The sequence below is a fragment of the Heterocephalus glaber genome, unplaced genomic scaffold, assembly GCF_053883595.1.
Source record: "Heterocephalus glaber isolate CG9 unplaced genomic scaffold, H.glaber_assembly_v1.0 deba00001072, whole genome shotgun sequence".
Lineage (NCBI taxonomy): Eukaryota > Metazoa > Chordata > Mammalia > Rodentia > Bathyergidae > Heterocephalus > Heterocephalus glaber.
In genome coordinates, this window is record NW_028258189.1 from 5,982,608 (window position 1) to 6,007,794 (window position 25,187).

At 49.0% G+C, this 25,187-nt stretch overlaps 1 protein-coding gene across 2 annotated transcripts; it reads left to right on the forward strand.

The window, feature by feature from the left end:
• Window positions 1-3,522: 3,522 nt before the first annotated feature.
• On the forward strand, window positions 3,523-25,187 carry Arsl (arylsulfatase L). 2 transcript variants are annotated; one of them, XM_004867326.3, is made up of 11 exons: window positions 3,524-3,727; window positions 10,090-10,134; window positions 11,042-11,191; window positions 12,650-12,771; window positions 14,233-14,355; window positions 17,088-17,511; window positions 19,020-19,156; window positions 20,067-20,201; window positions 21,167-21,329; window positions 23,730-23,863; window positions 24,645-25,187. In XM_004867326.3, the coding sequence occupies exons 2-11, from the start codon at window positions 10,112-10,114 to the stop codon at window positions 25,016-25,018; spliced, it is 1,785 nt and encodes a 594-aa protein (XP_004867383.1). In that variant the 5' UTR covers window positions 3,524-3,727; window positions 10,090-10,111; the 3' UTR covers window positions 25,019-25,187. The 2 variants fall into 2 exon arrangements, with proteins under 2 accessions (XP_087066074.1, XP_004867383.1); XM_087209948.1 differs by lacking the exon at window positions 11,042-11,191 and having other exon boundaries at window positions 3,523-3,727.

Sequence of the window (25,187 nt, forward strand, 5' to 3'; positions counted from 1 at the left end):
TATCAACTTAGCTTATAAAATACCCTGTATCTACATTTATATCCACTTAAAGACAAAATAGGCTACAAAACTAAGCTCTAAAGCTAAGTTTAGTACATGCAAAGTAATAATAAGTGCTTTCTCTTTTTTGGATACTGGGGATCGAACTCGGGACCTTTCGCTGGCGAGGCAGGCAGCAGAACCACTGAGCTAAATCCTGGTCCAACAAGTGCTTTCTTACACAATATACCTTGCATCCTAACCTCGGTCATATGAAAGAATCACAGATTTTGACATCTCTTTAAATTTCCTCCTGCCAATTACAACTTGATCTGCCTCTATGGTCCTTAACCAAGCAGGCATTATTCATGCTATAAATGAGATACACTTCCATATTGGGTATCAGTCTATTGGTGGTCAGTAACAATGTTTCCTAAACTTGTAGGAAGTCTGAAGATATTTTAAAAACTCTTACCAATAAAGTTACACCCGGTAAAACTGTTAAGGACTATGCAGCCGGATGCTAGTCTTTGGTCATCTCTCGATAAGTTAAATATATTTCCCAAGTGTACAGTTGCAGAATTAAAATAATAATAATAATAATAATAATAATTGAATCTGCTGATGACCTCCAGATGGAAGTTGTTTGTGGTGACAGACTTTTCAGGCTTACATGTACGTGACTGTGAGGTAATTTTGTTACAATCTTTAGATAATATTGTAAACAATATGCAGCCCAGAAAATGTCACCCTAAAAATTAAAGATTGGGCAATAGTGATCAATAAAGTCCATCTATAAACAAATATTTTCTGTTTACCCTATATATATATTTTTAGGGGGGTACCAGGGATCAGACTCAGGACCTTCCACTTGCAAGGCAGGCGCAGAGCCACTGAGCTAAATCCCTAGCCCCGTCAATATATATTTTTAAAGTAGCAAATCTAGAGGAGTTTATTTAGGTCCCTTCATATTTTATAATTGAAAAAAGGTCACCAATTAAAAAGTCATTTTATACTGAAATGGGAACTGGAATGTATTCTCAGAGATTTAAAAACCTAATGGTTCTACTATAATAACGTCATCACAGTTGGTCTGCTAACCTGTAATGTGTGCTTGTAAACTTAAATTTCTTCTTATGAAATCTCACGGCTGTTCTCTGATAGGAGACTGCAGAAATAGGACCACTGAAAAACAACTTCAGCACTGACAGGATTCCTGGAAAGCGACCCCGAGGGCCAGGACTCTGGGAGACCGTGGTTAACCTAAGAAGTAGCTGTTCTCTAGTCAGATCTCCTGTTTTCAAAATACCAAAGCTACGGGACAGATGATCATAGTTCGGAGTGAAGCCTGCCATTCCCGCTCCCGGACTGGCTCGACTGAGCTTGTAGGTGTTCACCAACCAAGGATTGAAGACCGAGGCAGAAATGACGCCCAGGCTGACAGGCCAGCGGGTACTGGAGGAGCCAAGCTCATCTTGACAAACACAAACATTCATCCTCACCCACAAGGCATGGTCACCTTGAGTAGGTGTGGCTGTAAAATAAAAATGAGTATATAGGGCCGGGGATGTAGCTCAGTGGTGCTGCACCTGCCTTGCAAGCACAAGAGCCTGTGTTCAATTCCCACTACCACAAAAAAAATTTTTTAATTAAAAAATTAAAAAAATGACTATATAAAGAATCTAGCTCCTGCGCTTTGTTATCTTTCTAACAGATATAAATGAACTTTCTGTTATCTACAGGGGACTCTTGACTTACAAACGCAATCTGTTCCCAAAGGCTGGTTGTCACTCAAGTCGGTCAGTGGAGGCTCAGCCCCTCCACAGCCTTCAGAGCCTCTCTGCTGCCCCCAGGCAGAGCTCAGGGTCCTGAGAGAGACCCTGGCCCGGGATTTCTCAGTGAACCCCACACGGGAGAGGACGCTGTCCTGTTCCTTTCAGAGCTCTTTAGGGTTCCGTCTGCACCTGAGCCCATCTGGGAGCACGAGAGGCCGGCATTCCGGTCGTAACTCAAGACTTTGGTCGTAAGTCAAACTAAAATTCTGGCCATAATCCAAGTTGTTCATATGTCAGGCCGGTCATAACTCAAAACTTAGGAGTTTTTATGTTTATATTATCTAGAGCTAATCATTACAAAAGGTCTTCAGGCCTACAAAATAGAGCCCTATAATAAAAATGCCAATGGCAATTGTCAATAAAAGATAGATACATTCATTTAGGACATTTGTTCGCCGTTGTCATAATTAAAATAAGAGGATGTTAGCTTCCTCATAAGCAAGCAGACAGGAGTCTGCCTGCTCCTAAAAGCTACCGTGATGTTTGGGGAAACAGCTCATAGGTGACAGAGGAAAATATTAAAGATAAAAGGCTTATGCCAAGTGTGACGGACTCCTAGTATTTTTAGAGCTATTATTCATCAGGATTCTGCTGTTGGTTTTGGCCCTAGCCTGCTAACAGGGTTCTACGTGGGCCGGGAGGGGTGGCACAGGCCTGTGAGCCCAGCACTCAGGAGGCTGAGGCAGGAGGATTGCTGCTGCAATAAGTCTGCAGGGTCACTGACTTGCTGACGTCTCCGACGTCTCCTCCGGATGATGAACACTCGCTTGTTCGCAGAACAGCAAAACCTGTCTCCTTCAGATCCGTGAGACTCTTCCACCTAGGCCGTACTCGGGCCTCATGTGTGGCAGGAAGCCAGAAAGTCCTGCCTTCCACACCCTCGTGAGAACGAGGAATGCAGGTCTCAGAGAGGAAAACGAGGCAGGGTAAAAGATTGGAAAAACAAAAAGACAAGGGAATCACAACTCAAAATTGTAGTTTCGGGAAAACTGCAAATTTGGGCAATCCGTGCAATTCACCCACGGTAGTGTTTTAGCTGAAATTTAGGCTCCGTCACTTCCAGACCTGAAATTCCTGGGGGACTCTGAAAGGTCATAAATCTGCTTCACTGGGGAAGAAAGAGCGTCAACCTCATGCCCAGATAAAGGTGGAAGCTGGAATCCCAAGAATGCTTAAATTACCCTTTGGAGAAGCAGATAGCTTTGCTAGCATTCTCTCTCTCTCCCTCTCTCTCTCTCTCTCTCTCTCTCTCTCTCTGTCTCTCTCTCTCTCTGTCTCTCTCTCTCTCTCCTTCTTTGAGTCCAGGCCTATTCATCCTATTCATTCCCCCCCAACAACCCTTTCCCGTGCCTCTGTAAATTCTTATTTTCACAGCAGCTTCACCAAGCCTGCAAACCGATTCTACAAAACACTGGGTTAGGTTTCCTATCTGGGCTTGGGGACCTGCTGAGTGGTTTCCTGGCTTTCTCTCTTTTACTTTATTTATTTTTGCAATGCTGGGGAAGGAACCCGGGCTTTGTGCATGCCAGGCGAGCTCTCTGCCATGCTGCCCGGTTTTTATTTTTAAAGCAACTACCAGGAAAAAAGAAAAGGCTACTCAAAGGGTGCTCAGAAGCCACTCAGGAGGGGTTCTGAGGGCAAAGCCAGCAGCCGGCCACGTGGCTGCATCAGGAGGGTCTGAGGTGGTTCATCCCCTGCTGAGCACCCGCCTGCAGCAGAGCAGGAAGCCTTGAGTGAACAGAGACCCGGGACCTCCCCATCCGCCCGACAACCTAATTTGGCTCGCCTGGGGTTTGGGGCGTCGGCTTAGCACCGCCACTGGGCTGGGCAGACACGGAGAGGCAAGGCACAGCCGTACAGGGAGGGAGCCGGGAGCCCGAGACTGCTCTGAACTCAGGACCGGAGGGCAGCAGGTAAGCGGTTTTGTCATCAGGAGGGGCTCAGGGTGCGCAGCTGGGAGCCTGCGTCCTCTGGGGAGGGAGAGAGAGAAGGAGAGAACACCCAGGGCTTTGGAATGGGATCCCGAGCCAGCCGAGCTGGAGGAGCTGCCTTCGGTCCCTGTGGGCAGGCTGTGCCCCTCTCCCTGTCAGGTCCTCTCCCTGTGTCTGTCTCAGGGAAGTGGAAGCTGGAAGCCAGGGGTGAGGGGAAAACAGGGTAGAGATTCTGTGCAGCTGAGCCAGCAGGCCAAATCAGCTCAGGCTCAGCAAGCTGGTTCCGCCTTGGCCCTGGGCGCCTGCCTGGGCGCCTGCAGCTGGGCTGGGACACAGAGCCCACAGGGCCCGAGAGGTCAGCAGCGTCCCTCGCAGAGGCTTCTCCTGCAGAACTCAGGCCAGCACTGGGCTGGGGCAGCTCAAGGGGGCCACGCGTCTGGCAGGCAGGCCTGCAAAATCCAACCACAGGCGGCCACCGTCGACGCGCACGCTGCCGCTCAGGAAGAGGAGGCTCTGCCTGCTTATCCAAGTCGAAGCCTATGCCACGTACTCCTATAGGGCCCGTACTACCACCTCTCGGACAGTTACATATAATCCTACATCAGGCAGCTTTAGTAATTGCAAATAAAATGTGCATCAGGCCACACAGACACTTCTTCTAGCCGTGTCCTGTAGTAGCGTGCGTTTCGGGTTTTATGCGACACTTTCAGGACTTGGGTACATAATGTGTACGTGGCAGTCAATCTCTCTATTTTAAACGTCGAATATGCAGTTTATACTTTACATTGCACTGGTCTGATAGTGTATGTTACACGTTTTGCAACAGTTTTAGAAGTTGCAAATAAAATCTATACAATTTTGCCCACACAGTCATTCCATAGCATGTGTTTATATAGTGTACAGTTTCATACATGCTTACACGTTGCACCCGAAATGCATTTATTATACTCACTTCAAACTAGACAGTTGTGTTATGTAAAATTACATATTACATATATTTATACGATGATTTTATAAATTTTTTTTTGGTACTGGGGATCGAACTCTGGACCTTTCGCTCGCGAGGCAGGCGGCGGAACCACTGAGCTAAATCCCCAGCCCGATTTTATAAATTCTTTATAAAATGGATTTATAACACTCACTTCTGACTGCATATTTATATTATGTAATTTTGTATATGATGCATCTTCACACAACACAATGAGAAGTGGCAGATACAAGGCGTGCACTATACTCATTTTGGACTATATATTTTATATTCCTAGTCTATAATACTGTATATCGTATGTATATTTGTATAATGATTTTATAAGTTGTATATAAAATGCATACGATATAGTCATTTCAGACTGTATAGTTGCATCGTACAATATTGTTGATTATATATATATTCATGCAATGGTTTATAAGTTGTGTATAAAATGGACCTAGACAGTCATTTCAGACTGTATATTTATGACATGTAATATTGTATATTATACATTTTCATACAAGTATATTTATATTATATAATACTGTATATTATACATTTTCATACACAACTAGAAGTTGCATATCCAAAGCATGTATTACACTCATTTTGGACTATCCATTTTATATTTATATTCTCTCTCTCTCTCTCTCTCTCTCTCTCTCTCTATATATATATATATATATATATATATTTTTTTTTTTTTTTTTGGTACCGGGGATCGAACTCGGGTCCTTGTGCTTGCGCAGCAGGCGGCGAAACCACTGAGCTAAATCCCCGGCCCTCTTATATATATATATATTTATACGAGGATTTTACAAGTAGCATTTCAAATGCCCCATACAGCCATTTCCGACTATGGTTACGTTGCACAGTATGGTGCACTGCACGTATTTATACAATGATTTTACGCATTGTGTACAAGACGCACGTGCGACAGCACTTTCCGACACACGCCTAGATTACGTAGTAGTGTCTGTCACACGTTTCCAAGCATCACATATACAAGTTGCTGTACGCTTTTGGACCGCACTTTTCTACGTTGCATGGGATGCACAATGTCGCCCTAGCTAACGCTGGCGGCAGGCGTGCTGTGGCCTCCCTCCAGTCCTCATGGGCTGGAATTTTCCATGCTGACCGTGCATTCCGCCAGGTCTCCTCTGGGAAGAGTCTGGAGGTGTAACGTACACAAACATTTTCTATGGCAGAAAGTTACAGCGAGCCGGCCGAGTTTCACTGACTGTTGAAGAAAGGTTCTGTGTGTGTGTGTGTGTGTGTGTGTATGTGCGTGTGTTGTTTTCTTTTGCTTTATTTTTGGCACTGGATCTTGAACCCAGGGCCTTTCCACTCACCTCCACCCCCATCCTTTTTATTTTTTATTTTGAGACAGAGTCTCGCTAAGTTGCCAAGTTGCTCAGGCTGGCCTGGAACATGCAACCCTCCTGCCTCAGCCTCTCAGAGTGCTGGGCTTGCAGGCGTGCACCCTGCACACTGCACCACCCTGGGCAGTGCTACCCGGGGGTCCCCTCTGTTTCCCTGAGCCCTGGGCAGCTCCCTGCCCGCCGAGAGCCCCCCTGTACGGAGTCCTGTACTTGGGATCCACTCCATGTTGCTGCTGTACGATTTTCAGCTTAGCTGTTAGGGAAGTCTGAGGGCAGCACCCCGAGCAGCAGGTCTAGGGCGTGGGGCCCGCTGGCTCTGCTCCCGCCCAGGTGTGGCAGTGAGTCCCACCCAGCTCTGCCTGGACCTGCACGGAGACATTTACACAACACCGAGAACCCATCGGGTCGCCTTGGCCAGCAGCTCCCACATGTGGCTGTAAGGCGATGGGTGCAGAGGGGAAGGCTGCTGCAGGTCCCACCTAGAAAGCACTGGAGATTTCAAGCCCCAAATTTCATGGTGCAATCAACAAACAGAACGTAGGATGCATGCTTGTACCACAGGGAGAAAAGGTTCTGGCTGTCGTCTGCCCGGGAGTCTGCTTGTCCCCACAAGCCTGGCCTGGCGTGGCTCCATGCTGGAACTGGTCATCTCAGCAGCGGGGCGCATCCCTCACCCACGGGGGCCGGGTCCTGTGCAGCCCACCGTCCATCCATCCATGCCTTGCACAATGCTTTCTTCCAGCCCTCTGGGAGGCTGAGGCAGGAGGACTGCCAGTTCCAGCCCCGCCTGGGAAACTTGGCAACTTAGCAAGATCCTGTGTCAAAATAAAAAATAAGCCAGGCTTGGTGGCGCACGCCTGTCATCCCAGCAGTCGGGAGGCTGAGGCAGGAAGATCCCAGGGAGTTTGAGGCCACCCTGGGCTACATGGTGAGTTCAAGGCCAGCTTGAACAACACTGTGAGACCCTGTCTGAACAAAGGGGCAAGCAAACAATCAACATGGAAAAATTTAAAGAAGGGTGTCAGGGATTTAGCTCAGTGGTTCTGTCGCCTGCCTCGCAAGCACAAGGTCCCAAGTTCGATCCCCGGTACCCAAAAAAATGAAAAATAAAATAAAGAAGGGGGTGAGGGTGTAGCTCAGCGAGAAAGCCCTGGCTTCAATCCACAATACCCCCCAAATTAAAAAGCATTGAATACGTTGTCTTCCAGCCCCCTGGGGGGCAGGTGTTCAGCAACAATGTATGCCACATTTCAGAATAGCTGGGGACAGGCTTGCGGAAGTGGCGGATGTGTGACAGGAGGAACAGTCCTGGCCCTGACGGGTTCCTTACACACTGCACATGTGCATGGGAACACAGCGCTGGGTTCCTAGACACGATTCATGCAGTTAACACCCACAGGGACGCTTGAGGCTTGAATGTCTGATTTATTTCACCTAACATCAGGGTCACAAGGTGCATCCATTTTCCTACACATGACTCAAGTTTATCCTTCTTCGGGGCAGAGTAGTACTCCACTGCGCGTAAACACATTTTCTTTATCCATCCATCTGCCCATCCACATCTTAGGCGCTAATGAGACTTAGCTCCTGTGAGTTGCGCTGCTGTAAACGTGGATGTGCACGGATCGCTGCACTACAATGTCTTTAACTGCTTTTTTTAGTTTTTATTTGTATCAGTAAATGTTTGCCGTGCTTAACGCTTACCTCCCCGATGGCGAGGCAGTACCCGTACAGGACATTTCTTAATTCTTTTTCAGTCGCCCCTTCCTCCTCCGCCCCTCATCCCTGTCTTCCCACTGCACCTCCAGGAGGGGTCCCGCCTGTCCCTGATGGAGGAATCCAGGAGGAAACACATGGGGATAAGCAACTTTCTGTGCCTGCACTAGAACATCTGTGTGGATTCGAACTCCGTGCCCAGCTCTGGTGCACAAAGGCGGTCCTGTCTCCTTGTCGGTCATGGCCGCCTAGCCCGACCTGTTCCCTATCACAGTAGAGTCCACAGGGGTCACACCCGGCCCCTCGGTGCCTCCATGCACAATGACAGGGACTTCGTCTACCACGAGTTCCCACACTCACGTTCTGCTCACCTCACATCCAAGCAACCACGGCCCCCAAACAGACAAAACTGAGCCAGGGCGCTTTCCTCCTTATGAGTGATGTCAGATATTTTGTCAGGGTGAGAGGTAAATGCCAGACACCAGCTCCAGATGTCAAGGCGATGACTCTCCCTCTCCACCTCATCATCTGAGTCTCACATTCTCTGGTTGACAAGGTAGACGGTCACATTCCCATGCAGTGTGGTGATCCCCGAGGAACTACGTGCCCTCTGGACAACTATGCTCTGTAACCAGAGTTCACAACACTCCGTTCCCCTGTGATCAACAAGACTCTGTCTTCGTACGAGGCTAAATTACTAACCCGTCTGCCTTGTCCTGTTCCGGTAAACTCACTACACCACTAGAAAGACGACCCCCCCGCCCCTTCAGCTCAATGTGTAAAAACTGGAACTGTCCTCTGTCTAATCGCCCAGCCCTTTGGACTTGAGTTTGGCTGTGTCAGATGTACACTTCATAAAATCCTCCTCATGCCCGTTCAGCCACTCCTGTCCTTTGGAATTCTGCAGCAACAGCAGTCATAGCACTAACAGAAGACAAAGCACTAGGGGAGGGAGGTGGCAGCATTGATTATATTGTTAGTAATCACAGGAGTAGTGGTAGGAATATCAATACCAGTAGCATTATTTATTTCACTCAGCATTATGGTCTCAAGGTACATCCATTTACCTACATGTGACTCAAGTTTATCCTTCTTCGTGGCAGAGTAGTACTCCACTATGTGTAAACACCACATTTTCTTTATGCATTCAGCTGCTAGTGGACATAGAGGCTGCTTCCAAGATGTAGCTATTGTGAGTTGTGCTGCTGTACACACGGGTGAGCATGGATCCCTGTGATATGATGTGTTTAATTCTTTCAGGAAGACACCTGGAAGGGGAACACCTGGGTTGAATGGAATTTCTGATTTTAGTTCTCCTGAGAACCTCCACGCTGATTTCCATAATGGTTGTCCTAGTTTACATCCCGCCAGCGATACTGAAGGGGTCCTTCTTCCCCACAGCCTCTGCAGCAGGCATTAATATTTGACTTTTGGATGCTGACCCTCCTTTCCGAGACAAAAGTCACAGGAGAGGTTTCTCTGGGGCTCACACTTTAGGGGTGGTCCTTGGTTCATGGTCGGCCAGCTTGGAAACACAACAGATAGCAGAGGGATGAGGAAGGGGAGAGAGCTGCTGGAGGTGTAGTGCTCAGGAAGGGCAGAGCTGAGGGGGGCTGGAGAGAGATATAACTTCCGGGTCATGCCTCCAGGCCCCATCTGCTCACAGGAAGTCAGCTCTGAGCCCCACAACCAAATCCCCTTCCAAAGTTCCTACCTATGGTCACACACGGCTTTGGGGGGACCTCGACATACAAACCCTAAGAGTAACACTCTTTGTAGGAAGAGGCGCGCTTTCAAGTTGAACAAACTTCAGTCCTCATCTGTACCTCTCGTTGTGATGGAGACACCTGATTGTAGGTGCATGTACAATTAAAACCTCAAACATAATGATCTTTGGAGGGTTGTTCCATGTCATTCCCCGTCCGACTTCATTTTGCCTTTTCTTTATACTCCTACCGGCTGGAGCAGGTACCAGAGATCTATGGCCCTGTCCGTACGTGTGGGGTTTGATCGAAGGTGACAACGTGACTAAGCCACTTGTCTGTGCTCTGTGGATGTGTTTGTCCTTCAGTGCTGAGGGGCTGAGTTGGCAACAGAACCCAGCATGGGCTCTGCATTAAAACCTGAACAGCTATCTTGCATTAGCTCCTGGAGCATGGAAGGGAGAGAGAGAGAGAGAGAGAGAGGTTATCTAGTTACATCCTGGCTCTTTTCTCCTATAGAATGAGTTCAGTTTCTGCTCCCCATGTCCTTCTAAACACCATTATCTCTTACAGGCTGTAGAAAGAGTGTGGGGCCATGCCACGTCCGGACCGTTTTGGGTAAGCCGGACGCACATACATTCTCAGTACTCCCTGTCTGCTTCTACCTTTCTTCCTGTGGCTCTCTCAGAGCCTGCTGATCATCGTGGGGTCTTGTCGAGCTGCAGGTTGGCCATGCATCCTGCATCCCTGGCATGGGATTTCTGATTCATGTGAATTTCCAGGTTCTCTGGCCATGGGGGTATCGCGGGCAAACCCATAAGGAGATATCTGATCTTCACAGCTATTTGCTGGTCCTCCACACCAGCCCTGGGTCAGGCACCCCGGTTTCTAGGAGCCATATTGAAAAATGTCTCTGGAGGGTCTGATCGTATCCTGGGGGCATCGTTCTAGGGACTGGGACTGTATTGCCCTACTGTCCAGAAGGCTGCCTGGAGTGGCCCCCAAGAAAGGAGTGGCACTGGAGGCAGCAATAGGGAAGCCACCAGCCCCCACGACAGGTCTTCCTCCAGCAACAGGACCCTGCTGCTCCGATCTCGTGTCTGCTCCCACCGTCCGCGCTGGCCCTGTTGCTCAGAAGGTGTCTCCAACACTCAAGCTCAACACAGTCTCATTACTGAGGGAGAAACTGGAGACAGCACTAGTCAGAGACCGGAAGGGGGCTGCAGGTGTTCTTGGAAAACCATCCATGCCTTCGTACGAGGCTTTTCCTTAGTCACGGGCACAGTCACTTAACAAACTCCAGGGCTCCCAACATGGTGTTGAAAATCCCCCAAAGACTAAACAGCAAAACTTATCTCTAGTTCAAAATCAGTCAATAAAACACCTGAGGGACGCACCCAGAGGTGTCCTGCAGCGCGATGATGATATTACTCAGGCCCCCTAAAAAACGATCCCCCCCCCCGCCCCCGCTTACAAGCGCTGTGTCCCCGGAAGCAGGGCAGCCCTTCAGCAGCTTGTGTTTCAGGCGCTGTCTGCCCGCGGTGCTCACCTTGTTCCTGGCTGTGAAGGTTTCCACGTGCGGTGAGGGCCCCGGCTCCCGGCCCAACATCCTTCTCCTCATGGCAGACGATCTCGGCCTCGGAGATGTCGGCTGCTATGGCAACACCTCCATCAGGCAAGCACGGGAGACTTAAGCGCTTGTCTGGTTTCCCCGGCGCAGAGACCAGGAGGAGCTGGTCCAGCACCCTCGGTGCTAGGTGCCAGGTGTATCCATCCAACTCCCTCCGATGCTGGCAGGGCAGGATGGATGATGTGTGCAGAACAGGGGTGCACTTAGCTGCTGGTTCGAAAGTTGAGGAGCCTGCCAGATGCAGCTCACTTTGGTACCAACCCGCTGTGTCCACGCCTCTCCCCTCATGGTCCATCCCTGGATCCTCCGTCCCCAGGCTTTGGAGATCACGTCTGCAATGCATAAACTTCAGGAGGTGCCGAGCCATCCCATCTGTAACAGAACTCTGCACATGTGACACCCCAGCTGCCCCCGCTCATAACTACCCATTTCACATGTCCATACGATTTTCCATCCCCCAGAATGTGACCAACAATATTTTAAAAAACCACTGCTAAGCCAAAGACCAGGGCTAGGTTCTCTTAAATCTCAACTTCCCTTCCACCTAGTCTCACCCAAGCACTGAGGCAGGAATCTCAGAATTCTCCTTTATTTGGACACGTGTACGCTTCATTATCCCCAAATATACCATGCCCAGCTGGGGTGGGGGCACCTCTGTAATGCCATCATTCTAGGAGGGTGAGGCAGCAGGGTCATGTCGTGCCCAGACTCCACAGTTTAGCAACTTGGTGAGACTCTGTGTCGAGCAATAATAATAATTAATAATAATAATAAAAATGATTAAGAGTCCTGAAGGCGTAGCTCAGTGCAAACTCCCCGGGTTCAATCTCCAGTATAACAAAAGAAAATAATAATATATGCCCATCTTTCATGGGCCAAGCCATCTTCCTACCATTACCTCATGACACCTTTTCCATATTCTCATCTCTCTTGGAAAGACAGCTCATGCGCCAACCTTAAGCTACCTTCGGCTCCGTGCGCTGGGTCCTCCTCAACCACATCTCATCCTCGTGAGGACCACAGACAAACTGCTGATGTCTGTGGGATCCGGCGCCATGAAGACCATGAGATCCTCTCTATTCGGGTCCAGGGAGCCAGGGTCTGAGGAAACGATCTAGGTCCACCCCAGTCATCAACTAGAGCCCCAGAAAATTGGCCCTGTATGGGGACCCAGTGACCCTCGTGAAAACTGTCCACGAGGGAACACCGTAATTCGTGTCTATACAATGGGATCTCTTTGGGCCGGGGACCGAGGAAGAAGTGAGGTTCAACATCGCTTGTGTCTATTCCAAAGTCGACGCTCGATAACTCGTCCTTAATCAAGCTGATGTTTCCTAGAAGGTGCAAAGATACTTAAAGTTCTCACCGTCACCAAGGTCATTTCTAAGAACATGGCAAAGCATTCACTGATGAGCTGTAGATTTCGGTAGTAAGCAGTGTGTAGATGTGCTTAAGAAAATCCGGATTGATCTCTAAAAACAATGATCATTTTTCCTTTCACAGAACTCCAAACATTGACCAGCTTGCAGCAGATGGGGTGAAGCTAACCCACCACATCGCTGCAGCATCTGTGTGTACCCCGAGCAGGGCTGCTTTCCTGACCGGGAGATACCCTATCCGCTCAGGTGAGTCCTGTTTCACATCTCACTACAGGCTACACTGTTGCCCCTCAGTATGACAGGTTACATTGTAACAACTGACTGCACCAGGTTACATGGTTACAACTGGATATTACAGGTTACCTCCTTACCTACTCAGTACTACAGGTTGTATTGTTACTAGTGGACACTACAGATGCTGCTGTTACAATTGGATACTACAGGTGACATTGTTACAGCTGGATACTACATGTTACATTGTTGCAACTCAATATCATCTATAGGTTGCATTATACAACTCAATACTACTGGTTACATTGTTACAGCTCCTCACACTCTGATACTATAGGTTACATTGTTACGACTCTCCTGTGTCCTTCAGTATTTATATTGTAAAACCTTGGTTCACAAGCATAATTTGTTCTGGAAACATGCTTGTAATCCAAAGCATTTACATATCAAAGTGAATTTCCCCATGAGAAATAATGGAGGTTTAGGTGATTCATTCCGCAACCCAAAAAGTTCATATAAAAATGATTGCAATACTGTAATGTAATACAAAATAATAAAGAAAATATGAAATGTAAAGAAAAATAAATTAACCTGCACTTACCTTTGAAAAACCTTCATGCTAGTGTGAGGGAGGTAAGACAGAGGAGGGTGATTGTGTAAGATGACTTTCACTGTCACTAATACTGCTGTCTATTGGCTCAACAGAATTTTTTTCTTTTCATCCAACTTTAACAAGGCGCCTATCCTATGCCTCCCTTTGAGGATTTTGTGGAAATGTGACATTGCATTGTTGTTAAACAAATTCATCACTCGCACTGCCACAGGCTTACTCAGGTGGTGCCTTTCCACAAAATTTTGCACTGTTTCCCGCATTTTACACATCTCCCTCATTCTCATTTGAAGGGAGAGATTGCTCTGCCTTTTTCTCCTCCTCCTCTGCAGTTGAGATCTACTTCATAACCACTTGCTGTTGGGAGGTGGTCACCCACAATCCTGCAGAGAGAGAGACAGACAGACAGACAGACAGAGAGGAGAGAGAACCAGCCATTGGCTCAGTTGTGGTCATGTGACGTTCAGTGCCATGTATGACACACATTCGAGACATTGCTCATTTATCAAGTTAAAAGTTACTAGAAATGCTTGCTTGTCTCATGGAACATTTGCAGCACAAGTTACTCCCAATCCGGGGTTTGACTGCAGTGGGAAAGAGTGGTCTCATCCTACAAGTTCTCTACCACACAGCCGTCACGTAGAATTTTCTAGCTCCCTAGATATCGAGATAAACAAGTCATGGGTTGACCCAGTGATGTGAATAAATTAAAAATAGTAATAATAAAGCTAATTTGAAGCAATCTATGTTCAATTTACCTTTGAACAGTGGAGGTTTCTACTAAATATTCTAAAATTTTAAAAATTATCATCAAACCCAAAACAAGTATGCAACAGTAACTTTTTTTTTTAAATGATGGTTCAAAGGCATGATTTCCTACAATGGTTACCGTGTTCTTCAGTGGACCGGAGTCGCCGGCGGCCTCCCACCCAGCGAGATAACTTTTGCAAAAATTCTGAAAGAAAAAGGCTATACCACAGGACTAATAGGTATGTGCATTTTTAAAATTTATTAGGTGCATTGCTTTTTTTTTTTTTTTTTTTTGGTACCAGGGATCGAACTCGGGACCTTGCATTTGTGAGGCAGGTAGCGGAACCAGTGAGCTAAATCCCTGGCCCGGGTGCATTACTTTTATATGGAAAGCATATTCCACAGAAAAGTTTAGAAATACAATGGATGGAATTGTTATTTTGCAACAGAAAGAAGGGTTCTTACATATATAGATGGTTTTAGACCCCAAAGAGCAAGGTACAGAGTAGATAGTCAAGAAATACCAATGTAGGGAGCTATTCAGGGTCTCCTATGATGTTCTGACTTGTTCTGATTTCAAAACATAAAGAAATGTGACTGGGTCTGATAGCAAGAATGTATAGTCCCAGCTATTCACGAAGCTGAGGCAGGAGGATCCCTTGAGTGCAGGACTTTGAAGCCAGCCTGGACAGCATAGTAAGATAAAAATCAATCAAGCAGTAGAAACCACATGATCTTTTACCATAATTTTCCAGAACGTCATCAGATTTTCACCCAGAAATCTGGTTAGAAGGCTTACCGGCTCCCTGTCTGCTTCCATCAGTAATACACTCATTTCGCTCTATTGCAACAAAGGAATCACAGGTATTAAGCAAAAAAAAGTAAAAAAACTAAGGACACTTGTTTCTCAAGTGAGGACCACACCAGCACGACCATCATCATGTGTACGACAGTCACATTGCTCATGAAGAGCAGTCCTTGCTCATCCGGGGGCTCTCAAATCCCAGCCCCGGTGTGAGTATTTTTAAGATGAAGAGCCTGCCCTTGGGTCCTGGGGAACCCAGGTGGGACTTTCTGGGTGGCGACACCCATAGGACAACAAGAACATAGTCCGTCTATGCCTTTCTGAAGCCCTGGTGACAGATTCATCTGGCAGGAGACCCAGGCATCTTCTTTGCATGGAGCTTGAAGCTGTGGTCCATGAAACTCACCACGTCCCTGCACCATGTCCCCTCTTGCAGTGGGGGAATCAATTGTGGAGTCCAGAAGCCCTGGTCTGAGCTCTCTGGAGTAGCCAGATTGCTCTGGGGTCCCATAAGACCACGACCAGCCACCGTCACCAAGGAGATAGTAGACTGAATAACAGTCCCCGCTTACATCAGCTCTTCAGCAGCAGAAGCTGTGATAGCAGAGTGAGCTGGCCTCCATGCAGAAGTCCACGGAAACACGTGCATACCCCAAATCCTGGGATGCCTACCTCCCTTCTACAGAACAGCATAGAATTTGCACAATAACCTAAGCACACACTTTCCTGTATCTTTCAAATCACCCTAGGTGACTTATAAAACCTGACACAACGCAAATGCTATGCAATTCGCTGTCACATTCTTTATCTTCAGGAACAACAACAAGAAGAAAATGAATCTGTGGGTGCTCAATATGTTTTCTAATATTTGGGGGGCTGCAGGCCAATATTAGGGATCAAACCCAGGGCTGTAGCACTGAGCTATATCCCCAGCCCTTTTCTTGAAAAATTATTATTTTGAGGTAGAGGCCCTCGAAGGTGCCCACGATGAGCTCTAACTTTAGATCCTCCTGCCTGAGCCTTCCAAATTGCTGGGATTTCAGACAAAGACTGTCACATCTGACTGCTTTTTTAGTATTTTCTATCTGGGCTTGGTTGGATCCAAGAATGCTAAAGCCACACAGGCCAGGCCAACTCTGGTGTCTTATTTAGAAAAGTGTCCGTGTCGATGTGCTTCAGTTAAGGGTTCTGATGGGGAGGAATCCCCTCGGGTCATCCAGGTGGACCTTACATGGCAGGACCGGGTCTTTTCAAGGTGGAAATTTGACGACAGAGAGAAGCTGGGGTGAGCAGGTGGGAGAGGAACAAGGTATGACAGGGCCACACCCTCCAGCCTCCAGGAGTGCAAAGGAACGGATTCCTTCTGTTCTCAGCAAACCAAGACCCTGGTAATTTGTTGCAATTCTCCTAGGAAATTATAACCTTGGTGATGGAGGTGCTTAACGCTTTGCAACCTCAAAGGCCCAGCTGGGGCGTAAGGAATGTTAGACCCCACGAATACCATTCCCAAGTCCCTTCCCAACTCAGCGTCTAGCACAGCTACTGAATATTACAGGAAACCTGTGTGGAGATTCCACAGAAATCTAAAACTAGAATTTCCATTGGATCCAGCTACTCCCCTTCTAGATACCTTCCTGAAAGAGTTAAACCCATCGTATTACAGTGATCCATGAACGAACAGGTTGATAGCAGCACAACTCACAATAGTGAAATCTTGGAAGCAGCCTGTATGTCCATCAACAGATGAATGAATAGATTGTTAAAAAGTGCTGTTTACATACAACAGAGTACTACTCTGGCCTGAAGAAGGATAAAATTGAGTCATGTGTAGGAAAATGGAGGCACCTCGAGGCCACAGTGTGAAGGGGAATTAACCAGACACACGAGCTTCCATTTCAAATGCTTTTTCTTCATGAGAAACAAAGTATAAATAAAGATCCAAATAAAAGATGCTAGGAAGAAGGGAGATAGATCTTTTGCAAATGGAAAGAGGCCAGAGAGGCAGGCGGGAGAGGAGAAGTGGGTGGGAAAAGAATCCAGAAGCACCAAGTACACACGCCAGCTCCGCCCGGGGAATCTGGTCACGACTACTGCAAATACGGGCTGATAAGATTTTTTTTTAATTTTTTAATACAATGCAGTGGCTGCCTTCTCTCGCTCCTGCAGGGAAGTGGCATTTGGGCCTCAACTGCAAGTCACCCAGCGACCACTGCCATCACCCACTCAACCACGGGTTCGACCACTTCTACGGGATGCCGTTCACCATGATGGGCGACTGCACGGGGTGGGAGCTCTCTGAAAGACGCGTCGGGCTGCAGCGCAGGCTCGACTTCTACTTCCAGGTCTTGGCCTTCGCTGCCCTCACTCTGGCAGCCGGGAAGCTCAGCCACCTGCTGCCCGTCTCCTGGGTGCCCACCCTCTCGATCACTGTCTTGGCTGCTACAGTCTTCACGACATCCTACTTCTTGGGTGACCTGCTGGTCCACGCGGACTGCTTCCTCATGAGGAACCACGTCATCACGGAGCAGCCCATGCGCTTCGAGAAAACGACCTCGCTCTTGCTGAAGGAGGCCGAGTCCTTTCTGAAAAGGTGAGCACCAGGGGCCGGCTTCGTGCTCTTGGGACAGCTGGCTGACCCAGGCTTCTTGCTCAAAAGACATTACTGGTAAAATGAGGCATGGATCCTGGCCAGCTGAGCTCAATGACTTCCGCTCTGCACATTACAACACTGAGGAAAGTCTGGTCAAATCCACTACTCTGGGGTCACCACAATTCCACGACCGACCCCAACCACCATGGGTCCTAGTTCAGCAACATCACACATAGAACCACCCCAAGAGCCTTATAATAAACTCTGGGTGTTTTTAAAGCTCTACCCTGAGGGCTGAGATGCTCTGTTGCTGACTTAAGGCTACATGTAAATCTGGATTACTGTACTAGACTGGGTAGGACTGCGTGATGCAAAGTGACACTGAACAAGAGTCAGTTGCATGCTCCTCAAGACTGGCTCAGACAACAGGGTGTATTTGTCAAGTTTCTTATTGCTGAGACATAATACCTGACACTCAGAGAGTTTGGTTTTGGCTCATGGTTTCAGAGGGTTCAGTCCATGGTCAGGTGCTCCAATGGTCTCGGGGGTTCAGTCCATGGTCGGCTGCTCCAGTGGTCTCAGGGGGTTCAGTCCATGGTCGGCTACTCCAATGGTCTCAGAGGGTTCAGTCCATGGTTGGCTGCTCCAGTGGTCTCAGGGAGTTCAGTCCATGGTCGGATGCTCCAGTGGTCTCAGGGGGTTCAGTCCATGGTCGGCTGCTCCAAGGCAAGAACATCATGGTGGAGAGGGGTGGAGGAGGAAAGACGCTCACACCGTGGTGGCCGGGAAGCAGAGATCTGGAGAAAAACCAGAGCAGAATGATGGGAAATCAAGTCAGAATTAATAACCTACCATGGCCTCCATTTAAAAGTGTGTTTTCCATAAGTATTTCACGTCCAAAAACTGAGTGTCTTAGGGTAATCTCATATACAAATAAATGTGCAATATTCACATTTTTATAAGGTAAGGTTCATTGTAAGCAACTGAATGAAACAGAGGTCAAGTCAGAGAGCAGTGTGATGTTCTTTCATGCTCAGGCTACCTAAGGAAGGAGAGATAGAAAATTGCAGTGTTGCAGGGGGTGAAAGTGTGGAAAATTAATTTGTATTTAGAAATAGATTTGAGAAAGAAAATTCATCCTTTAGTATTTTACATTAAAGAATTTTTCTTAGTAATGGAGATTGAACTCAGGGTCATTGAACTGAGCTACATCCTAGACATTTTTTTAAATTGTTTATTTTTGAGACAGATGCTTGCTAAGTTTCCCAAGTAGGACTCAAATATGAGATCCTCCTGCCTCATCCTCCCAGAGCTCTGGGATGACCGCCAGCTGTTAGATTGTTAAACATGAGACTATTACGCTACTGCAGAGGGGTTGTGTGCATTTGCACTTGGTAGGCAGAGGCAGGAAGATAGCAGAGAAGGCTGAGACTGCTTAGCTGTGTATGAAGTGTGTCCAGGGTTTCACTGAGCTAAGAGGAACTTTTCTCCCCTGTGTTCACATTGAGGAACAAGCAAGGACCGTTCCTCCTATTCGTTTCCTTCCTGCACGTCCACGCCCCTCTGATAACCGGCAAGGAGTTCCTGGGGCAGAGCCGGCACGGGCTGTACGGAGACAACGTGGAGGAGATGGATTGGATGGTAGGTCAGTGCCGGCCCCGAGGGGGCTGGGAGGCCACACCCGCAGGGGAGGAGACAGGAGAAAAATAGGGTCCTGAGAGGTTCACGGCCCGATTCCCTGTGTTAGAATAATGCTCCCAAAGACACCCATACCCGAATCCTCGTCGTCAGACACCACAGTGTCCTCCAGAGAAACCTCACTCTAACCTCCGTGTTGCTTATTTTACCCGTACAATTGAAAACCTGAAAAATAAAATCTATTAGGTCGTGGGGCGTGTGACTCAGGATATCGCTACATTTAAAAATTCTTGTCCAAGAGAAACAAAAGAAACTCCCCAAAACGGACAGAGCAAAGCAAGGAGGCAGGAATGCGTTTGACTCAAAGCTAAAGTAAGCACAGTGTTTCTGATATTAGTGATCTTACACACTTATTAAAAAACAGAGACTGAGCTGAGCACGGTGATGCACATTTTTAATCCCCGCTGCCTAGGAGGCTGAGGCAGGAGGGTGGTAAGTTCATGCTCAGCCTGGGCAGTTGATCAGGATCGTGTCTCAAAATCTAAACAATAAATTTAAAAAACTCAAAGTGGGCTGGAGTTGAAGCTCAGTACAAAGGACCTCGGTTCACTCTTTGTATTGAACATAGAAGGCACACCGCTGGGGACTTAGCTCAGTGGCATGGCGCCTGCCTCAAAAGTGCAAGGTCCTGAGTTCAATACCCGGTACCAAAAAAAAAAAAAAAGAAAATAGAAGGCACAGACTTACATAGTGACAGTTTTAGCAAAAGCACGACCAAGCCAAAAGAATCGCCTGCCTCCTAAATTGCCCGAGCTGGGCTGGGACTTGTTCTCTGCCTAACTCAGCCTCCCGGAGTGCTGGGCTGACAGGCCCAGGCTTCTGTCTTGGGTCCGCTCCGATGTCCATGTGGTGCGCAGGTCGGATCCTGGGGTGTCTGGAGGAGGAAGGGCTGAGCGACAGCACGCTGGTGTATTTCACGTCAGACCACGGCGGCTCCCTGGAGTCCCAGCTCGGAAGCCACCAGTACGGAGGATGGAATGGGATCTACAAAGGTGAGACTGGGTTTCCCGAGGTCTGCTCCCCCCAGTTTAGCTTTGTGCCACGATTCCCACCCCCAGAATCCGCAAAGACTGCAGCCTGCATGATTCGGGGTAGAGATCATTATGTGTCGAACTCCGGTTTGAAATTTCTCTTTATTCTTTTCTTTCCTTCCTTCCTTCCTTCCTTCCTTCCTTCCTTCCTTCCCTCCTTCCTTCCTTCCCTTTGCTTCTTTCTTCCACAGGCAGCTGTCCTTGTAGACACTGAGCTGTGCACCCAGCTCTGCTCTTGACTTCAGAACATGCTGCCCTCATCACTAATGAACCCCATTCCAGCCTTGGAGGACCACCAACCCATTTTCTACCTCTGAGTATCCCCCATCCACACATCTGACATCAGTGGCACCATGGACTGTGGGTCCTTGTACGTGTGACTTCTCCCACTGACCATTTTCTGTTTCAAGTTTTTCTACATTGAGACAGATGTTACAATTCCATCCCTTTTCAGGGCTGAGTAATATTCCACAATAGGAGTGGACCACTTTCTGTTTATCTAGTCATCTGTTGTCCTCAGCTCCCTCCACGGGCTCCCAGGGAGACCCTCCTGCCTCTGCCACCTCCTGGGGCTCCAGGCAGCCCTGGGCTGCGGCCCCCTCACTGCAGTCTCTGCCTCCATCTCCACGCAGCTTCTGCTCTTTCTGCTTCTCTTCCTCTGCCTCTCGTGAGGACGCTGCTATTGGATTCAGGGCCACCCCGACCCCAGATGGCCTCGTCTGCAGATCCTGCTCCGATTCCCTCTGCAGGGACCCTGTTTCCACTCAGGCCCCGTCCCAGGTCCCAGGGTCACAACGTGGACAGAGCTGTGTGAAGCAGAGAGCGACGGGAAGAGAGGACCCGAGAATGAGCAGGCAGCTGAAGGCCCCAGGAGCAGCCCCTTCCCATCTCCAATCACCTTGTTTTCTGTTTCTGCTTCCACGCAGGGGGCAAAGGCATGGGGGGCTGGGAGGGCGGCATCCGGGTCCCCGGGCTCTTCCGCTGGCCCGGGGTGCTGCCCGCCGGCCGAGTGATCCGCGAGCCCACCAGCCTCATGGACATCTTCCCCACCGTGGTGGAGCTGGCGGGCGGCCAGGTGCCCCGGGACAGGTAGGCACGGCGGCCCCTCCCCGCCCTGTGACATTTCTGTATCTTCAGGCCCCGTGTCCCTGCATTGCTGACGCTCCCAGGTTGGGCTGGAGCTAGAGAGCCTCCTGCCTCAGCCTCCCGGAGGACAGGGACGTCAGCCGTGCACCACCACACCCACCTTACATGCAACCAAACCAGAAAGACAACTTCTGCCCTTTTCACAAAACGACCCTCCGTACCGCGGCTTTGCGGTCATGGAGTCAGGATCTTGGGGAGGAAAAAACTATCAGACCCTGTGATTTCTACCGGGTTAAACGCCCGCTTTGTCCTTTGACCCAGGGACCTGTTTCTCTTCTCCTGATTCTCCCGTGGGGCACATTTTCTCATGAGCAGGGTGCTGGCCCTGACAGTTCCAGCAGGCAGTGCCAAGAAAGCGCTTGGCTGGATCCGCCTGGGCAGGAAACGGTCACAGCGCTTGATTTTATTGGACATTTACAAGGAACAGACAACAATATTTCCTCATAACCGTGCATGCCCGGAGCTGAACGCAAAATTAAGCTGTGTGAGATAAATACGTGCACACATTTAAACCCACGTGCACGCGTGGATCTGTAGATCACACATCATGTACTCCATTGCATGAGACACACGTACGCATGAATATGGTCAAGTGAATCTCGTGCCATGTGACCATGTGACCATGTGTTGTCTATGCCTGATGTGCAGCGTGTCATCGAGTGAATGCTAGAAATCTATGTTCTAAAATTTATTAGAAGGCTGGGGTGAACAAACATTTCAGCGGCTTTGGAAGTTTTTTTTCTAATACCTCATTATAGCTGGACATTATCTTTGCTTTAAAAAACCCAAACAAAAGAAAGAACCTGATGTCCTGCATTTCCCACATAACCTGATTCTTCCCTTAGTGAAAATTCAAGTTTGGAAGTTGAATGGTGGAGCCCAAACTGCCCGTTTACAGACCAATCTGTGTAGCTTTTTTCTTCTCTCTGTTGAGTTTTGTTCCTGTTGCTGTTATTGTTCTGTAGTGCTAGGGGTGGAACCAGGGCTTTCACAATGGGGTGCATTTCCAGCACTTTTTCATTTCATAAGTTACCCAGGCTGGGTTTGAACTTTAGACCCTCCTGCCTCAGCCTCCTAGAGTGCTTGGGTGATGGGTGTGCACCCTCACACCCAGCTTTATAGTTAAATTTCTTTTTTTTTTTTTTGTACAGGGGATCGAACTCGGGTCCTTGTGCTTGCGCAGCAGGCGGCGAAACCACTGAGCTAAATGCCCGGCCCTAAATTTCTTAATAGATGTCCAATTTTCCCTAGGTATTGCAATCGGCCACATATGATGGTGTGTGTATTAAAAACAAAACACCTAGATTCATCTCAAATCGTTCATGTATAACACGCACACGCGTGCACATGCAGGGACATGTGTGTGTGTAATCCATGTATCTCTCTACACAGGCGTCTGTCACCGTTCCCATCGATTTCTCTGTAGAAAAGTTGAAAGTTTCATACGCTGCTTTGCTGCTTCTCCTGTTTTCCCTTATTTACACATCTCGGGTTCTTGAATGTTTTTGTAGGAGGCCGTTGTGTTTTCACTGTTATCTATAGCATCTCATGTTTTAGGGGGCAGATTTTTTTCCGCGTGTATTTAGCAAATGTGATCCATGAGGACGTGAAAGAAATTCAGCCTTGTACTGTTGGTTGGAGATACATATATATATTTTGAGAGAGAGAGATGTGTATGTATGTATGTGTATATATATATATACATACATACACATGTATTTACACATGTGTATAATACACATATCTGTATACACACACATATATATCAGCACTTACGTACTTGTGTGTACGTGAACAATTATACATGGCTGTCATATAGAAGACATACCTATCATATATGTATATACAGAGAGAAATATATCGTATGCATGCAGAAGGCACATCATACTTACACAGAGAGAGAGAGAGAGAGATGAGAAGACTTTTAAAAAACGGTTTGTTTATACAGTATCACCGAGCAACCCACATGTACTTGGGCTTCTGAATTCTCTGTCGTGGCTGAGAACGTTTATCCAACTAGAAAAAAAGATTCCCACCTCATTGCTCTTCTGAATTCGTACGGTTTGTTCAAGGCCTTGAGTTCGAGGCCACCCTGGACTGTGTGCAGAGACCCCTGTCCCGGATCTTCCCCTTCAGGAGCGAAGCCGCGTTCTGGGGGTGACCAGCTCCCGACGGCACAGGGCGCTGTGCAGCTGCCACGCGGGCCCGCGAAAATATGAACTGAGAAACCCTGACATCGCTAAAAGGCGTAGAATGACCAGCGCAGGGGGGGTGAGCCCGGCCCGGCCCTGCCGTGGCTTGCACTCGCCTCCCGGCCGAGCCTGAGCCTTGCTGTCCCCGCAGGGCCATCGACGGCCAGGACCTGTGGCCCCTGCTCCTGGGATCCACGCCCCACAAGCACCTGCTGCCACACCACGAGGTCCTCTTCCACTACTGCGAGCACCTGCTGCATGCGGCCCGGTGGCACCAACGTGACCGTGAGTAGGGACACGGCCCCTGTCCAACCCCACACCCCAGGGAGCACACCGGCCGCCCCGGCATTGGCATTCCGGGAGGCTGAGGCAGGGGGATCCCAAGTTGGCACTGAGAACACAGCAGTGAGGGACCGAGCAGACGCTGAACAGCGACACTGCACCAGTGTCTTCTTTATGCGTCTGCTCACCTCTCTTGGGGCTTCCTCCCGGCACCTGCAGCGTGACTGGGTGCTTGTCACTCACGCGCGTGTGGGTCGGGGGTCTGGGAGTCAGTCAATGAGCGCGATGCACCCTGAGCCCGATGGCAGAGCACCCCCCGCCCTCTCGGGCTTCTGTTTTCCATAAGCGGCCGTGGTCACTTCTGTGGTCACCGCGTTATTGAGACGCAGCGGACATTCCATGCCATTGGCTATTTCCACTCACGCAGCTGAAGGCTTGCAGGACATTCCCCTGATCCCCAGAGGACACCCCATCCCCTCCCCTGCCAACCAGCACTGCACTTCCTGTCTGTCTCCTTGCCTGTTCTGGTATATCCATGGAGCCTCGCACTCTGTCCTTTTGTGTCTGAGCACCACGTCCTCAACTTCCCTCTACATGACAGCAGGTAGCGGCTTCCTTTTCTTTTTCCTGGCTGTATGATATTCCACAGCACGGCCGGACCTCACTCACCCATCCATTCACGCGTGGACGGTCACTTGTGGTGCTTCCGTGTTTTGGTGTCTGTGACTTACACCTCTCTCCTGCGGCTTCGTGCCAACTCTGTGACTCCACCCCCGCCCCCCAGGAGGAAGAGTGTGGAAAGTCCACTACATGACGCCCATCTTCCAGCCCGAGGGAGCAGGCGCCTGCTACGGGAGACAGGTCTGCCCGTGCTCGGGGGAAAACGTGACCACGCACGACCCGCCTCTGCTCTTTGACCTTACGCGAGACCCAGGCGAGCGGCAGGCGCTCACGCCCGACACGGAGCCCGAGTTCCACGCAGTGGTCAGCAGGGTCCAGCGGGAGGTGGACAGGCACCGGCAGGGCCTGTTGCGCTCGGTCTTCCAGCAGCTGGGCACCTACCTGAACACCTGGCGGCCGTGGCTGCAGCCCTGCTGCGGCACCTTTCCGCTCTGCTGGTGCTGTCCGGAGGACGAGCCCCGGGAAGACCCCCAGTAGCACAAAGCTCAGACCCGTGCCTCGCGCTGCTGTCTCACCCCGTCGGGCCTGCCCGGGGCTGGGCACGCGCTGGCAGAAGGACGAATGCTGCCTCCCATTGAAATAGAATGAGCTAAAAGGACCTGAATTGCACAGCTCACACTCAATAAAATGCACCCTGCAGCGCTCA

What these genes read in the sequence shown, in the direction of transcription:
- Arsl (XM_004867326.3), top strand. Translation starts at nt 10,112, where the DNA reads ATGCCACGTCCGGACCGTTTTGG. An exon ending in GCCGAGTCCTTTCTGAAAAG is followed by an intron (nt 17,512 to 19,019) that starts GTGAGCACCAGG and finishes GTTCACATTGAG; the next exon opens with GAACAAGCAAGGACCGTTCC. An exon ending in GGAGATGGATTGGATGGTAG is followed by an intron (nt 19,157 to 20,066) that starts GTCAGTGCCGGC and finishes TGTGGTGCGCAG; the next exon opens with GTCGGATCCTGGGGTGTCTG.